The sequence below is a fragment of the Oreochromis niloticus genome, linkage group LG12 (assembly GCF_001858045.2).
Source record: "Oreochromis niloticus isolate F11D_XX linkage group LG12, O_niloticus_UMD_NMBU, whole genome shotgun sequence".
NCBI lineage: Eukaryota > Metazoa > Chordata > Actinopteri > Cichliformes > Cichlidae > Oreochromis > Oreochromis niloticus.
In genome coordinates this window covers 160,951-177,208 of record NC_031977.2, presented here as the reverse complement: position 1 = coordinate 177,208, position 16,258 = coordinate 160,951, and the positions used below count along the sequence as shown (strand labels likewise).

At 43.4% G+C, this 16,258-nt stretch overlaps 1 protein-coding gene across 3 annotated transcripts in view; it reads left to right on the top strand.

Annotated features, from left to right (window-relative positions):
• The first annotated feature begins 7,665 nt into the window (after window positions 1-7,665).
• The window catches only part of zfr (zinc finger RNA binding protein), a 73,189-nt gene continuing 64,596 nt past the window's right edge, over window positions 7,666-16,258 (top strand). For all 3 annotated transcript variants that reach the window (XR_003213298.1, XM_019365637.2, XM_019365636.2), the window contains exons 1-3: window positions 7,666-7,826; window positions 7,975-8,056; window positions 12,071-12,353. Coding sequence is in view for 2 of the 3 variants with exons in the window: in XM_019365637.2 (XP_019221182.1) it covers window positions 7,790-7,826; window positions 7,975-8,056; window positions 12,071-12,353 (402 nt within the window). In the remaining variant the exon portion in view is untranslated. The remainder of the gene's footprint in view (window positions 7,827-7,974; window positions 8,057-12,070; window positions 12,354-16,258) is intronic.

The following is a 16,258-nucleotide window of genomic DNA, read 5'->3' as shown; positions in this document are numbered from 1 at the left end:
CCTGCCACCACACTCCTTTAGGAACCTCTGGATCTCAGATCAGCCTTTCCACACCACTCAGTTACATGATATACTCACCAACTTCAGAGCTCCACTACTTCTCTTACTCCATTGTTCTCAGTGTGAGTGTTAACCACCCTGTTCCAGTCTGCATTTCCCCTCTCTAAACCTACGTCCCCCTAGCCACGTTACCCAGGCCACGTCAGGTTCTACGTTTCATTGTTTTTTTGTTCTTGCCACATTTGCTCCCCTCACCACACTCCCTGCCGGTGGCTGATGCCCTCAGACGTTGGTGTGTTGGTGGTTCTTGGTGTCTGGGGCTGGGCGCTCACGTATGTACCGGCTCACTCCTGGTGGCCGCTTGGCGGGGACTGGTGCCTGTGGCCCAGCTGGGCCCCTTCCGGGGGTGGGGCGCCCTCAGGCCTCTGGGCCTGGGGCTGCTGGGTGACCCCTCGTCTGGGGCTCTCCTCAGCTCTTCCCAGGAGGGTGGCACGGTTGTCCCTTTGGTGGTCCTCCTTGGGTTTTCGTACTCTGGGGCCTCTGGATGTCTGGGGCTTAGATCTCCTCCATACCTGCTTCATGCCCTGGGGGACGGGGCTATGGCTCCCCACAGTCCCTAGCAGATCGTTGCATGGAGAAACCTTTTGAATACAAGCATGCTGATCCACACAGGTGTACGCACAAGTGTTCACAGACACAACTTACACCTTTCTTGGCTGCTACCTGAAAGCACACTGTGCGCTGTCGATCTTGCGTGCTGCACAATAACATTTAATATTTAGTATCTACTGTTATCTACTGTTAGCTAGTTTATTGTGATGGTGTTGTATTTATTATGTTGCTCTTTCTTGTTTGTTTTCTCTTCTGTTTTTTCTTCTCTCGACAGGTGATCCAGGTGTTTTTTTTTCTTTTTTGTTTGTTTGTTTTTCTTTTTTTCTTCCCCCTTTCTCACTATCTCTTCTCCCCTCTGTTTTTCTTTCTCTCCTATCCCCCAGTCATGTCTGTCCCGTTTGTAACAACTGAAAATAAAATAAATTAAATACATAATTATAATAAAGGTCAATAAAATGGACCAATATGGCAAGGCCATGATCCACTTGGTAAAGTAAATCCGCTAGGCATCTTTTTTGGCCTTCAGACAACAATTCTGATGGCTAAAGATCCAAACGGGACAGGCAAAAAAAAAAAAAAAAAAAAAAGTACGACTATAAATGCCAGTCCAGACTTTCATCAACTGAAAACATCTGCCACTCAGTGAAATGTAAAATGTAAAAAAGCGAGAGTGGGGACTGCTGAGCAGCTACAGTCTTATATGAGACAAGAATGGGAGTATGGAGGACCACAAGAGCCACGCGCATCGAAATAAAAAATTCTGTGCTTAATTTTAATAAACTGCATTTCAAAATCCTTTTTTGAATTCCACTTTAATAAAAACATTTTCGAATTGCACTTTAATAAACTGCATTTCAAAAAACATTTTCGAATTCCACTTTAATAAACTGCATTTCAAAAACCTTTTTCGAATTCCACTTTAATAAAAACATTTTTGAATTGCACTTTAATAAACTGCATTTCAAAAAACATTTTCGAATTCCACTTTAATAAACTGCATTTCAAAAACCTTTTTCGAATTGCACTTTAATAAACTGCATTTCAAAAAACGTTTTTCGAATTGCACTTTAATAAACTGCATTTCAAAATCCATTTCCCTTTCCTCTTCGCTCAGGGATTAACATGTGGTTTAGCAGTTGGATTAGCAGTTGGATTAACAACTTCATTTTAAAAATCCTGCTGCTATTCAAATTAGCCACACCGTGGGATGTAAGGAGCTCTCTGATTGGTTGGTCAGACACAGGCTGTCTGCCAGCCTGGATTTTTCTAGCTCATAGCTTCGCCCTGCTACGAAGCGTGTGTGCTTGTACAAAGGCCGTTCAGCCTCGGGATTTACACTCGGCTCGACACAGATATGTGAAGAATGAAGGGAGCCTGCAGCGAAACGGAGAGCCTAACCTCTGACTGAGTGCCCGTTTACTCAGTCTGACCACCTGTTGAAGGTAACGTGCTAACATGGCTAACGCTAGCATCACCCCACGTAGCCCCGTTATTTTAAGGTCATTTTAGCTTATGAAAATTTTACGTCGCAGCTGTACGAGCTAGCTACGTGTTTTGTAAGCTGCTGTGCTCTTCACAAATAAAGCTGGAAGCAGCTCAGACTGTTAGAACCAGCACTGAGGCCTGTTGCATTTATACAGTGTTAGAGCAATGGCTGCAACCTACAGCCTTTAAACTAGCGATTAAAATGCTGACAGTAAACTCGTCAGTCCAGATGTTACCACATTACTCTATGGTACTTAGAGTTAAAACAACTGAGACAGGCTGATTAAAATAACAGCTGTCAGTTCTCTCATTCCTTATATCAAGACTGGAGCTCACACTACTGATTTCAGTTCATTTAATATGTGAGTGCACAGATTCATGCTCAACTGGACATAAATGATGATCAAAGCTTGTATATATGATGAATTCATCAAATCCCAGCCTCTAACACAGTGCGCTGAATCTTAGCTTTGGATGTCCAGTATATTCTAATCAGTGCAATTTAAGCATTCACTGAACCTACGGTATCTACACCTGTGTGGCAAATGTGTGGTAAAGATACAGATAATGAAGTTTAATTATTAATACAATATACATCATGAAAAACAAAAGCTGAAATTGATTCAGTTCAGTACTTTTCTCTGTATATTCTGTGATATATACTGTAAATGATTTTCACAGAGGTCTTAAAGTAGTTAAATCACTGCTGATAGTCTGGTTGTTTATATTTTCATGTTTTTGTGTCTGTAGGGCTGTTTGATGACGATTTGGACTCCTCTGGGAGATGAGGACACACCCACATCTGTTCCATACTGCAGCCATGGATGGTGTTACAGCTCTGAGTCAGCTTTGGGCCATCAGACGCACACACTGGAAAACCAGCGCCTGTACTTCATGCAGGAGAGATGACCTCAGTGATGTAGGTTCATAAGCGAGTTCAAACATTTCTGGCCTCTTATCACTTAGATTTCTTAATCTTAAAAGTGAATGCATTTAAAGCAGGAACTGCACACCTAGCCATCAGAAGTTTGGCAGCATAAGTACTGTAAAGTTTTGTAGGGCCCTTGTTAAAAATTCCACAAGCACCACACATTTGTCATATGCTGTTCCATTTTGTACAGGACATTTTTGAAACTATAAACTATATATTCTAGTTGTCCACTTGTCAGTAATTTTTGAGTAAATGGATGTCACTGATAAATCAGTGGTGATTCACCTGCAAATGTTTTTAACAAACTTTGTTTTTTGTAGAATTCATCAGCAGCTGTGGAGAGATGTATTTGAATATCTTCTGGTTCCACTTTTCTTAACCTGGAAGCTGAGGATGGCTGATTCCTGACAAGGACACACACCTCAGCGCTTATCATGGGTGTTACATCCTCTGTGCAGCAATTCCAGAGAAAACGAGAGAGCAACGACCACTCATTAAGACCAGACAGAAATCTGTCACTTTCTGGTAGCTGTGAAAACTTCCAATAAGAAAGTTTGCATTCTTAGAACAATGCTGGGTCATGTGTGATGTGTCATTATGAGGATATTACATTTTGACTTAATTCTGCTCAATTAAGTGTTTTGTTCGTTGATCCAATATGGCAGCTTTTTATTGTGCTCCAAGTTAAACCTCATTGTCCTCATGAGCACAGCATCTAACAACTCTCCTTAAAAAAGTCGATTGACTTTAACTGGACACAATGGTTTCCAGTGGGAGATACATTCATCACTCATCCGTGACACTGGAGAAGTCACCTGAGTGAGTGATAAAACAATTTTCCATGGAAAATCCAGAGGAACTAAACTTTGTTATTTCTTTGGGCTCAATTTCAGCTCCAGCAGCATCTCTCAGAAGAAAACCGTTTTGCAAATAATCAGATAAAAAGATTGTTGAACTAGGTGGTATTCTCTGGAGTTTAAGACCAAAACTGAACTCAAACAGTGAATTGACATTAGACTGGAATTCATAAGATGAATAGAAATACTGCTGAAGCTGAATGATTCATTCATGTATATATATGACTTTTTTTTTCCCCCAATTCACCAGGTCTGTAAAGTTCAGTATGACTGTGGCACATGATACAAAAGAATAAATACAGAAGAATAAAAACTTTGTGAATAACTTTACTCTTCTTAAAAATAACTCATAAAACAAGTAAAAGTACAAATGTGTACAAGTTAGAGACTTCCTCAGTAAGTTTACACTCTTTTGGAGTGATTTTAATTGTGTGTTAAAGAGAAAGAGATTAGGAGGTAAAGTAGAGGATGCAGAGTCAATCATCACTGAGGTCATCTCTCCTGCATGAAGTCCAGGTGCTGGTTTTCCAGTGTGTGGGTCTGATGGCCCAAAGCTGACTCAGAGCCGTAACACCATCCATGGCTGCAGTATGGAACAGATGTGGGTGTGTCCTCATCTCCCAGAGGAGTCCAAATCGTCATCAAACAGCCCTACAGACACAAAAACATGAAAATATAAACAACCAGACTATCAGCAGTGATTTAAGTACTTTAAGACCTCTGTGAAAATCATTTACAGTATATATCACAGAACATACAGAGAAAAGTACTGAACTGAATCAATTTCAGCTTTTGTTTTTCATGATGTATATTGTATTAATAATTAAACTTCATTATCTGTATCTTTACCACACATGTGCCACACAGGTGTAGATACTGTAGGTTCAGTGAATGCTTACATTGCACTGATTAGAATATACTGGACATCCAAAGCTAAGATTCAGCGCACTGTGTTAGAGGCTGGGATTTGATGAATTCATCATATATACAAGCTTTGATCATCATTTATGTCCAGTTGAGAATGAATCTGTGCACTCACATATTAAATGAACTGAAATCAGTAGTGTGAGCTCCAGTCTTGATATAAGGAATGAGAGAACTGACAGCTGTTATTTTAATCAGCCTGTCTCAGTTGTTTTAACTCCAAGTATCACAAAATAATGTGGTAACATCTGGACTGACGAGTTTACTGTCAGCATTTTAATCGCTAGTTTAAAGGCTGTAGGTTGCAGCCATTGCTCTAACACTGTATAAATGTAACAGGGCTCAGTGCTGGTTCTAACAGTCTGAGCTGCTTCCAGCTTTATTTGTGAAGAGCACAGCAGCTTACAAAACACGTAGCTAGCTCGTACAGCTGCGACGTAAAATTTTCATAAGCTAAAATGACCTTAAAATAACGGGGCTACGTGGGGTGATGCTAGCGTTAGCCATGTTAGCACGTTACCTTCAACAGGTGGTCAGACTGAGTAAACGGGCACTCAGTCAGAGGTTGGCTCTCCGTTTCGCTGCAGGATCCCTTCATTCGTCACATATCCGTGTCGAGCCGAGTGTAAATCCCGAGGCTGAACGGCCTTTGTACAAGCACACACGCTTCGTAGCAGGGCGAAGCTATGAGCTAGAAAAATCCAGGCTGGCAGACAGCCTGTGTCTGACCAACCAATCAGAGAGCTCCTTACATCCCACGGTGTGGCTAATTTGAATAGCAGCAGGATTTTTAAAATGAAGTTGTTAATCCAACTGCTAATCCAACTGCTAATCCACATGTTAATCCCTGAGCGAACAGGAAAGGGAAATGGATTTTGAAATGCAGTTTACTGACTATGTGCACGAGAAAATGCTAACTTCCTGGTTTGAGGCCGGATGTGGGGTTGTACATTTCCGGTAGCTTTACTTTGCGGTAAATCGCTACTGCGAAGATATACTCCAAAATCATGTCCAAAACTCGAAAACGGAAAGATGTTGGGAACACTCACCACTGTTGTGTCACAAAAAAATCTAATGATAGATTTTGACGTTTAACCACTTAAGCCCCACGCCCCTGATACCGGGGGCAAAAAGGAGGAGATCACGTTTAATCGGTTATAACGCGGGTTGAGAAATATAAGTCAAGACATGTGTGGTATCCACAGAAACCTCAGAATCTCAGCTAAAATGTCATATAAACCATTTCTACAACCACCAAACACACCGAAAATAAGCCGCGATTAAACGAGCAGTTACGTAAATGCGCAGAACTAAACAAATAAAACCGAACCAGAAATTCTTCAGACTTCATGCAAGTAACCGGTTAAAAATAGGCTGGTTAGCTCCCAGAGCTATCACTGACTCCACACACCAAGTTTCACCACGATCAGACCAAAATTCACTGAATTAGCCGCAAAAGAAGACCACAAAAACACACAGCGGCGCAAATGCGCTAAGACAGAAATTGGCTTACCGTCCCGATTTCCTCCATTATTTTCGCCGGTAGCCGGTAACCACGTGATTGACGTTTAAAGAGTTTAGATCGATCGGTTGTTTGCATCACTCAACACAAGCAGAACTGCATCACTGCAGCATAAGACACATCGTCCACATTCAGAAGCACATCTCTGTATAGTGACTGGTCTTATTCTTTAAACAGGCAAATGTTCAGCATTCAAACTACAGATGAACAACAGTCACAGATGTTTCCCGTTATGTCCACACCTACACAGCATGTTAACAAACCGTGAAAAAAGCCACACAAAAAATGAACGATTGCTCGTGAGGGTTTCTATACATTAGTATGTGTGAAGGGTATATTGTGACTTACCTTCAAAATTACAGTGGTCCCTCGCGATAACGCAGTTCACCTTTCACCTCGCTGTTTTGCGGATTTTTTAGTGCAAGTTTTCATGCTTATTTTTACGTCACATTGTGTGCAGCTGATCGCTGCAGACGATCTCCTCCGTGACGTCTCTCCTGTACAGTACAGAATCGCTGCATGGATTGCTAGCAGTGTGACTCTGAAGTGCAGTACTGGATGTCCACGATGTCCACGCATCAAAAAATAAAATTGGCTACTTGATTTCACCTATCGCTGGTTATTTTTAGAACATAACACCCGCAATAAACAGGGACAGCTGAGAAATATAACATTTGAATCCCTTTTCTCTTTTGCTCTGAGGTGTGGGGGAAAAATATCGACAAGTCGATGAACATCATTTACGGATATATTTCGTAAATGCCCAAGACATCTATAGAAATGTAAATCGCTGCTTGATTCATTCATTTGCTTAACTTGTTTTGGACCGTAAACAAGGCGCGAATAGGACACCGGAAACAAAGCTCCACACAGGAGTTTTTGCACCGGTAGTAGCATATGCTAATGTGCACATAGTCAATTAAAGTGCAATTCGAAAAAGGTTTTTGAAATGCAGTTTATTAAAGTGGAATTCGAAAAAGGTTTTTGAAATGCAGTTTATTAAAGTGCAATTCGAAAATGTTTTTTGAAATGCAGTTTATTAAAGTGCAATTCGAAAATGTTTTTATTAAAGTGGAATTCGAAAAAGGATTTTGAAATGCAGTTTATTAAAATTAAGCACAGAATTTTTTATTTCGATGTGCGTGGCTCTTGTGGTCCTCCATATGGGAGCGCGTCCCTCCACGTCGTCCAGCTGCTGTCCTCAGTATGCACACATGGACTGTTGTTAAAAGACGATGGGACGCTGCACAGCGGGACTCACGGCCCTGTCCCAACGTTATTCACACAAGTTACCGCAAACTGAATATGCGTGTGCGTGTTTCTGCTCATTGTAGGACCGCACCCTCCGCTAACGTTTTACCATTCTGCGCATGCGTCGCGACGCCATTTCCGGGTGCGACATGTAATATATATAGGTTGGTGTAGCGCTCCAGAGAGTGGGTAGAATATACAAAACCAATGATTCCCATATGTCCAGTAGTATCCTTCACCTATGGTAAGTATCGACGAAATGTGAATTTATATTAAAGGCAACTTTAAAAATGTTGATGTGTCTGCAGGCGTAAGAAAGGCAATAAAACCGTGAATAAATAGTTGTTGGACCGCTGCTAATGGTTAGCTTATCCTGTGTGTGTCCTCCGCAGTGCCTGGCCGGCTTGGTGAAGATGCCAAAATGGCTACCGGCAATTACTTTGGATTTACCCACGGCGCTGCCGCTCAGTACAGGTACGGGGATGCGGGATACCTGGCTGTTTGGGTTCCTGTGTGCTGCATAATGTTTCTGCGGTCGAACGATGGCTTGTTTTTATATGCTGCACGTACTTATTAAGATTGCTGGTGCCCACTGATCCCGTTGTTCGCACTGGGGGAGGGGGCTATTGTTCCCGGTGCTGCGGTTGGACCTCCTCCGGAGTTCCGACGGAAAACTACGGAAATAAACGGGAAGCACTGCCGATCTATTCCAGACCAAGGCCGGCTTCACGAACACATGGGAGACTCCGTGGGGGGGTCGGGCATCCAAACACGGGACAGTCCCCTTATGTGTGACATTATTAGACTTTATTATAAGGATGAACTGAAATAGTTATTTGGTAGGAAAATGTAACCCGGTGCCTGTAGTGTCACTGCACGGCTGAACATCCAGCCCACTGTGTGCGTGTTCTGAACACACTACAGATCCGAGTCCACGATGCTCACAGGCCACGAAATACGATAAACCCAAAACATACATCTCATGGGAGAGTGCAGGATTATTGTAACATTTATTACTATGATGATGTTGTTGCTGAGCAGCACCTGCTCTCACAGGTAAGTGTGTGTGCTGGGATGGCGGTCGGTGTCAGAGCAAAGGGAACAGGGCTTGGTCCAAATTTAGCTGCAGTCAAAAAACCTCTTTTAAAAAGAGAACGCTTTATGGCCTAAATGTGGAGTTTCAGTGCTCACCCCGAGCATAATGGTATGGATTCAATCACTAACTCAGGCCTCTGAAGCACGAGCAAGCCACCTGCTAGTTTTGTATGAATTGGCTGATTTTAATCTACCATTATGTTAACAAAAAGGGGAGGGGGGGGTGCATACCAACAGCCTCGGCCCTGTTCTAGTGAAGTGTTCATATACTTTTCTTTTACTTTTTTCTTATTCTTCAAACATAAACCGAAGGAGCTCCGCTTGCTCGCCGAATGTCGCCGTGAAGTTTCAGGACTTTGGAAAAGTTGGAAAGTTTGCAAACTGGCTTTTCCTGTTCTAACTGCTAAAATGTCCCACATGCCTGTTAAATGGTTTCTTTGATTGTACCTTGTATTTTCTACCTTTGACATTTTAATTTTGAACACTTACGGTGAAATGGTGGTGGTGGTGCAGCTGCTGTGGTGGAAGCCATGGTCAGCAACATGACGTCAGCTGTTTGTCTGATTCATTTTTTTATTTCTGAACAAAAAAGGCGGGAGCTTTGGATCCAGCCTAACCCATTACAACATTCTCACTACTTTGCATTGTTTAATATGGAGTAAACAGATAGTCAGGTCCTGAAATGAACTATATCACTGATGTTTTACATTGTCCTCAGATTGGATTGTGTTGCTCTCCTTGAGTATGACAAAGATTGTGTTGGTGTCACCATATAAACACCTAAAATCACACTAACACAAAGTTAATGGAAGCTGGAGAACCCGCACAGAGCACACAGGTGCAGGCAGAACAAACTCCAAATGATGATGCATGCCAACGCAGACCCAGCTGACAGTGAAACAGCAGCGCTAACCACTGTGCTTAAAAATGGCTTTGTTCAAATCAAACTGCTTGGGGAGCGCTGGACTCTGAATCCTGTTAGTATCCTGTTTTGTATGATGAATCCACATTAATGTTTTCATGTGACTTGGCAAAGGATTCTTGGAAACTTATACAGTAACCCTATTTGTTGGCCCCGTCTCCATTTCCTTTCACTCTCAGCATCTTATTGATCTGTAACGGCGCCTTTAGTCCTTGTGATGGCTTTCTCTCTCGGCACGCCCTAACCCTAACCCTAACCCTAAAGAACGTTGTTTGAAGCTTTGTACGATCCCAAAAGACGCAGGAATAAGTAGTAGGATTTAAGAGTGTAATAACGGACTGAAACAGAAGATGGCAGCACTGCATGTACAAGGATGCCAGCTGCTGTTAAAGCCTGAAGAAGAAGCAGCAGAAGAAGCAGTGTCCGGTATCGTAGCTGTGTCCAAATTTAGGGGCCGCATCCTTCGGAGGCCGCATTTATAGACCAATTACGTTACAGCAACGCGACGAAGACTGTCCAAATTCGAAGACTCCAACAAATGTGCCCTTCATTTCCCCAGATTTGAAGGATGGGTCGGGTGTATCCTTTGTGACCCAACCATCCCAGAATTCATAGGTTTCCCGCCCTCCTTGTAACTGTTTCTTTTTATTCTGTCTTATGCTGTTGCTCTGACCAACTGTGAAGCACTTTGGTCAACTTTGTTGTATCATCATGTGCTATAGAAATAAATTTTGATTTGATAGGGCGGCCCAGCCAATTGCAGTTTCAACAATGGCGGCATCTACTTAGTTTTAATATTACTCTTATTACTCTTTCTGGGTCACAAAATAAACTTTTAACATATTTTCAGGCGAAAATGTAGCTGTGTAAACTTTAAATATCTGCTCGGTTTATGAAGACATCACACATTTGCAAAAGTGCGCCAACGTTTTCGGAGACGTCTGTTACCCACCAGCTCGATAGCTAGCCGGGGCGATAACCGTGAACTCCCCGCACATCGTTTTCAAACCCCCCGCGGTATTCACTACTCAGGTTAAACATGATATTTAAGTCATTTGGATAACCTAAAAACGTTGTTGTTTGGCTTTTTTCAGTATTATTTGTTCCTCAGTAAATCGGTTTGGCTGAGATTAAAGTTATAGTTTTTACACAGCTGAATAAAAGTCAAGCAGACAACTGATTATCAGAAGTGTGAGATGCTCGAGAATATACTTCGGTGTCCTGTTATATTTTAGATGGCAAGGAGCAGACGGCCGAGTTTAATAAACTCCACCGAGACAATCTGCAAATTTCAGTAAAAGTTTAATAAACTATCACTGGCTCTTTATTTTTAGTTAGCACATACCTTAAACACTTCAAGTTATATAAGAGTAGTAAGCTGTATGTTTTACGTCCAATGGATGCATGATCTGATTAGTCGACTAATCGCAAAAATAATTGGTGACTAGTCGACTATCAAAATAATCGTTTGTAGCAGCCCTACTTTGTATTATTGCAGGGTCTTTACCTTACAGCAGGGGTGGCCAACTCCAGGCCTGCAGGTTTTACATCTCACCCTGGGTCAACAGACCTCAATCAAATGATTAGTTCATTACCAGGCCTCTGGAGACCTTCAAGACATGTTGAGGAGGTCACTTAGCCATTTAAATCAGCTGTGTTGGATCAAGGACACCCCTGCTTTACAGCAAAAAGCACCTTGAGACAACTGTTGTTGTGATTTGGCGTTATATAAATACAATTGAATTTATCTGGAGGAGAGCTGCTTTATTTCAAATTAGTCCACAAAGTAAACCTGATATCTGTGTTACAGCTGACCTGTACATAAGAACACGTCAGATTCTGGCCTATCAGAGTTCTGCAGTTGCACCATAACTGTCATGCACATTTAAATAAATCAACCAAGAGTCTTTATATGCCAAATAATGCATGGTATTTATTAATAGTAGTCTATACTGCACGATTCAGATGATAATTTAAGGGACCTCTGATTCCCATTAGTTGTAGGATTTTTTTTTTTTTTTTTTTTTTAAAAAGCAGATTTTAAATGTAATCAGGTTGGCATCATCTCAGCAGGGTAAAAAGAATCTCCATACATGCTTTGGTAGTTAGTATAGCTGTAAAGTCTTGATGCATGCTCAGTAATCCAGGTAGGGAAATCCCCAGAAGTCATTCACCTGGATGTTTCAGTGGGAGAAAGGTTGTATCATCATCAGGTGACTACTTCAGTCTCAGCAGGTTTCCAGCCTTATAAACAGGATATTTGCACAGTGACTGAAACTGGCACCACTGGGGAAACAGTGGGCTGTGAGACCAGTGTGTTGATCATTAATATGCAAATTTTCATGGGAGTTTGGGGATAGCTGTACAGCTTTGGAGACACTGGAGTCTGAAAAAGATCTTTTAACATGTGCCAAGGCATTTCTCAGTTAGACTGTCGAGATAACCTTCATGTTTCCCTTTGTGTCTCCCAGCCAGCAGCCAGCAGCCGGGGTAGCATACACCCATCCAACCACAGTGGCCAGTTACACAGTTCATCAAGCACCAGTGGCAGCACACACTGTGGCAGCAGCTTACGCCCCTGCTGCAGCCACAGTTGCAGTAGCTAGGCCTGCGCCTGTTGCGGTGGCAGCTGCTGCCACTGCTGCAGCTTATGGAGGATACCAGCCGACCCATGCGGCCACCGACTATGGCTACCCTCAACGGCAGCCTGAAGTCCCTCCACCACCCCCACCAGTCACCTCACAGAACTACCAGGTACCACGACGTTTTTCTGTAGACTCACAGATTCCAGAACATTCTTTGGAGTCTCTTTTTTAAATTCCATCGTTCCCGAGGAATATGGGGAGACTCCAGATAATGCTACCTTCATTATATTTGTTGGAGCTCAGGTGCCATAAATGCATTTGCAGAATTCCATTAACTAGTTTCTAAGTGGACACTATCAGCAGGAATTAAAGAAATTACACACAGGTTAATACATTCTCTCCATAAGTGCTTTAAATCAGTCAAATTAAATGCAATTCAATGACTCTCAAAAACGTAATGATGGCGTTTTAAAATGAGGACGGGAGAAACTCGATTGAGTTACAGGACATGATTGGTTAGTTGGCAAGCAAGTGGGTCTGCTGCCAGAAAGCTGCTGTGGATCCTTAGCTTGGGGATCTTCCTACATAACCTCACCACAGTACTTGATGCTGTCCTCTGAGGGAAACATGTTGGACGTGGCAATCCTCTCCCTGTACACCATCTGTGTGGAGACCCGGAAGCAACCATCAACAGCAGGTACCTGAACTTTTTCTGATGAGAACTTATTAGCATCTGAAATGGAATAGATAGATTTTAATGAAACTGTACAATTTAAACAGTCCAGTCGCTTTGCTTGACTAATAAGTGTTCAAACCTAGTATGGGCACCAGTTGTCAGCAATAGTTGGCAGATCAGACTGGGCCAAGAAATGGTTTTAGATTTGGTGTAGCAGGCTTGGTTTTCCAAAGGTTGTCCTTGTGTGACATGTTTAAGTTACTTCACAGCAGATGGCAGCACATTTATTTTTAGCTTAACAGCCTACAGACAGCTGTCATGTTACACTGCTGTCTGTAAGCTGCATGTATTCAAACCTAGCACCACTGAGGAAATCGATTCAGCATTTAATGAATCGATATCACATTAGTCAAGCTAAAATCAATTTGAATAAGGAAATGGTTGCTCTTGAACCATGGTGCTCTTAAAACTACCCTACTGAGGTCTGTCAAGAGATTTATTTTAAATGACACTTCTTCAGCTGAGAGTCTAAGAGTGAAGACACACACAGACGCTGCAGTTTTAACTTGCAAGGGCGTTTCACAGAACGCTCACATCAGAGTGGGGGCCCTGTGAAGTGCGCGCTCTGCTCTGGCACTTGCCTTTATTTATACACAAGAAAAATGAATACATTTGTTCAGTGACGTGAGCATATGTGTATGTGATTGTGTGTGTGTGTGTGTGTGTGAGAGGTCAGAACTGCTTGTTTGACTTCTTACTATTGCTGTGGGAAGGTTCAGATACAAATATCAGAACACGTTTTATAAAGAACAATCAGTCCAAAACAATGAAAAGTACAATCAGTTCTAAGCTAGGAAATGATCATCATGCAGCATTCTGTCACAAGTAAACTTATATCATTAATAGCTTATACTGACTAAAAACTACAATTTTCTGTTGACAAGGTGCTATTTCAGTGTACTATCATGAGGACGTGTAAAATACAGAAGCTGTCTAACAAATAATAAATGGTATACATTGGTGGGGGAAGAAGGCAAATTGACTGATTTCCACCTTCGACGTGTTTGTATTAATATTTCTTCTACTTTCAACAGGAGGGCTCCAGAAACTGGACACAAGCTGCATTCATTCTTTCTGGACCTTAAACCTCTGCGGTTCTTTACATATTCTAATAATAATGATAATAAAGTCGACGGAATATGTATCCTCGATTTTTGCGACGGCGCACAATCTGGCCGTTACCAACACATTCTTTAAGAAGCGGCCATCGCACCTAGCCACCTACACCAGCGGCGGACATGCAGCTCAGATCGACTATTGGATGGTTCGGCGGCGAGAACTCAAACAGGTCACGGACACCAAAGTAATTCCATATGAATCCGTGGCCCCCCCAGCACCGTCTACTCGTCATGGATACGAAGATTGTCAAGCCAAAGCTGCCCAGATGCCGGACAGGACCAAAACGATTCAAATGGTGGAAGGTGAAGGAGCACAAGGAGAAACTGACAACTATGCTCCTCTCACTTGCCGTAAACAATGACCAACCTGCTGAGAAGACGTGGACTGAAGCGGCGGAGCGCATTCACAACATTGCGGAGGACACCGTTGGTTCAGCAAAACCAGGCAGAAAATACATTGAGAAACAGTTCTGGTGGTGGAATGAGGAGGTACAAAAAGCAATAAAAGCGGAGAAGCTGGGCCTATAAGACTTGGTGGCGAGCGCATGAAGATCTCACCCGATACCGCGCTCTGAAATCGGCAGCAAAGAGGGCAGTGGCCTTCGCGAAAAGACGACACTACCAAGATCTTTATGACCAGCTCCAAACCCCAGAGGGGGCCAATAACATCTACCGACTTGCCAAAGCCCGCCACTGCGCGAAGCAGGACTTCGATACGAGCCATGTTGTCCAAATCAAGGGAACGGACGGGCAGGTTCTGCGGGACCCCCGAGACATCCTTCAGCGCTGATCAGATTATTTCGCTGGAATCAGCAATGAAGAATTTACACATCCACCTATCCCGCCCGCGGACCCAGTCGCAGGGCCTGTCACACCAATCACCACTGCCGAAGTCCAAAACGCGTTGAAGAAAATGAAAAACGGAAAAGCCACAGGACCGGACGACATCCCAGCTGAAATCTGGAAGATGATGGGCGATCGCGGTACAACATACCTTGCGGCACTCTTCAACCATATCACGGTCGAAGACAAAGCCCCCCGAGCTTGGACATCGAGCATCACAGTGCCCATCTGGAAAGGCAAGGGAGACGTCACAGAGTGCACCAACTATCGGCCAATTCGTCTACTCTGCCATGCAATGAAGGTCTTCGAACGTGTCCTGGAAAATCGGATCCATCAACTGGTCACAATCGCCCCGAATCAATGCGGCTTTGTTAAGGGCTGTGGAACTATCGATGCCATACATGCGTACATTATAAAGAACAAGACGGTGCACATGGTCTTCCTGGATCTGGAAAAGGCATTCGACAGGGTCCCCCACAAGCTTATTTGGCGATCATTACGAACTCATGGTGCCCCGGAAGCTTATGTGAAATGGACTCCGCTGCTCTACCGTAATGTCACAAGCGAGGTCTGATGTTCAGCGGGAACATCACCAGCCTTCCCGATTACCGTTGGCGTCCACCAGGGCTCGGCCCTCTCGCCCCTGCTGTTCACTCTCTGTATGGACACCGCGACGGCTGATCTGCAATCACCACATCCATGGAGCCTCCTGTATGCAGATGATGTGTGCCTATCAGAAACAGAAAACTGCCTAGCCCTGCAAACCCAAACACAAGCATGGAAAGACCGGCTCTCCGAAAACGGCATGCGCCTGAACATCAAAAAGACTGAATACCTTGAATGCGACCCCCAGACCAACAGTGCCATCACTATCGACGGTGAGCTGCTGACTAAAGTTGCCCAATTCAAGTACCTCAGGTCCCTTGTCACCTCAGACTGCGAAACCCTACCAGACGCCAGACTCCGTGTCAACACAGCGTGGATGAAGTGGCATCAGGTGAGTGGAGTCTTATGTGACAAGAGAATGCCAATCTATCTTAAGGCAAAAGTCTATAAGTTGATTGTGCGGCCAGTGGCACTCTACGGGTCAGAATGCTGGCCAGCGACGACCAAACATGAACAAGCTCTTCACACCATGGAGATGAAGATGCTGAGGTGGCCTCTGGGTCTCACACGACTTGACCGAGCGAGGAACGATGATGTCAGGAAACAATGGGGAGTGACACCGATCACAGACAAGAGGCGAGAGGCGAGGCTCCGATGGTATGGCCATGTTGTCCGTAGCGATAAAAATTCCATCGCAAAGACAGCCCAGCAATTAGATCTGGAGGGAAACAGGCCACAAGGAAGACCAAAAAAGCGCTGGATGGACCAAAT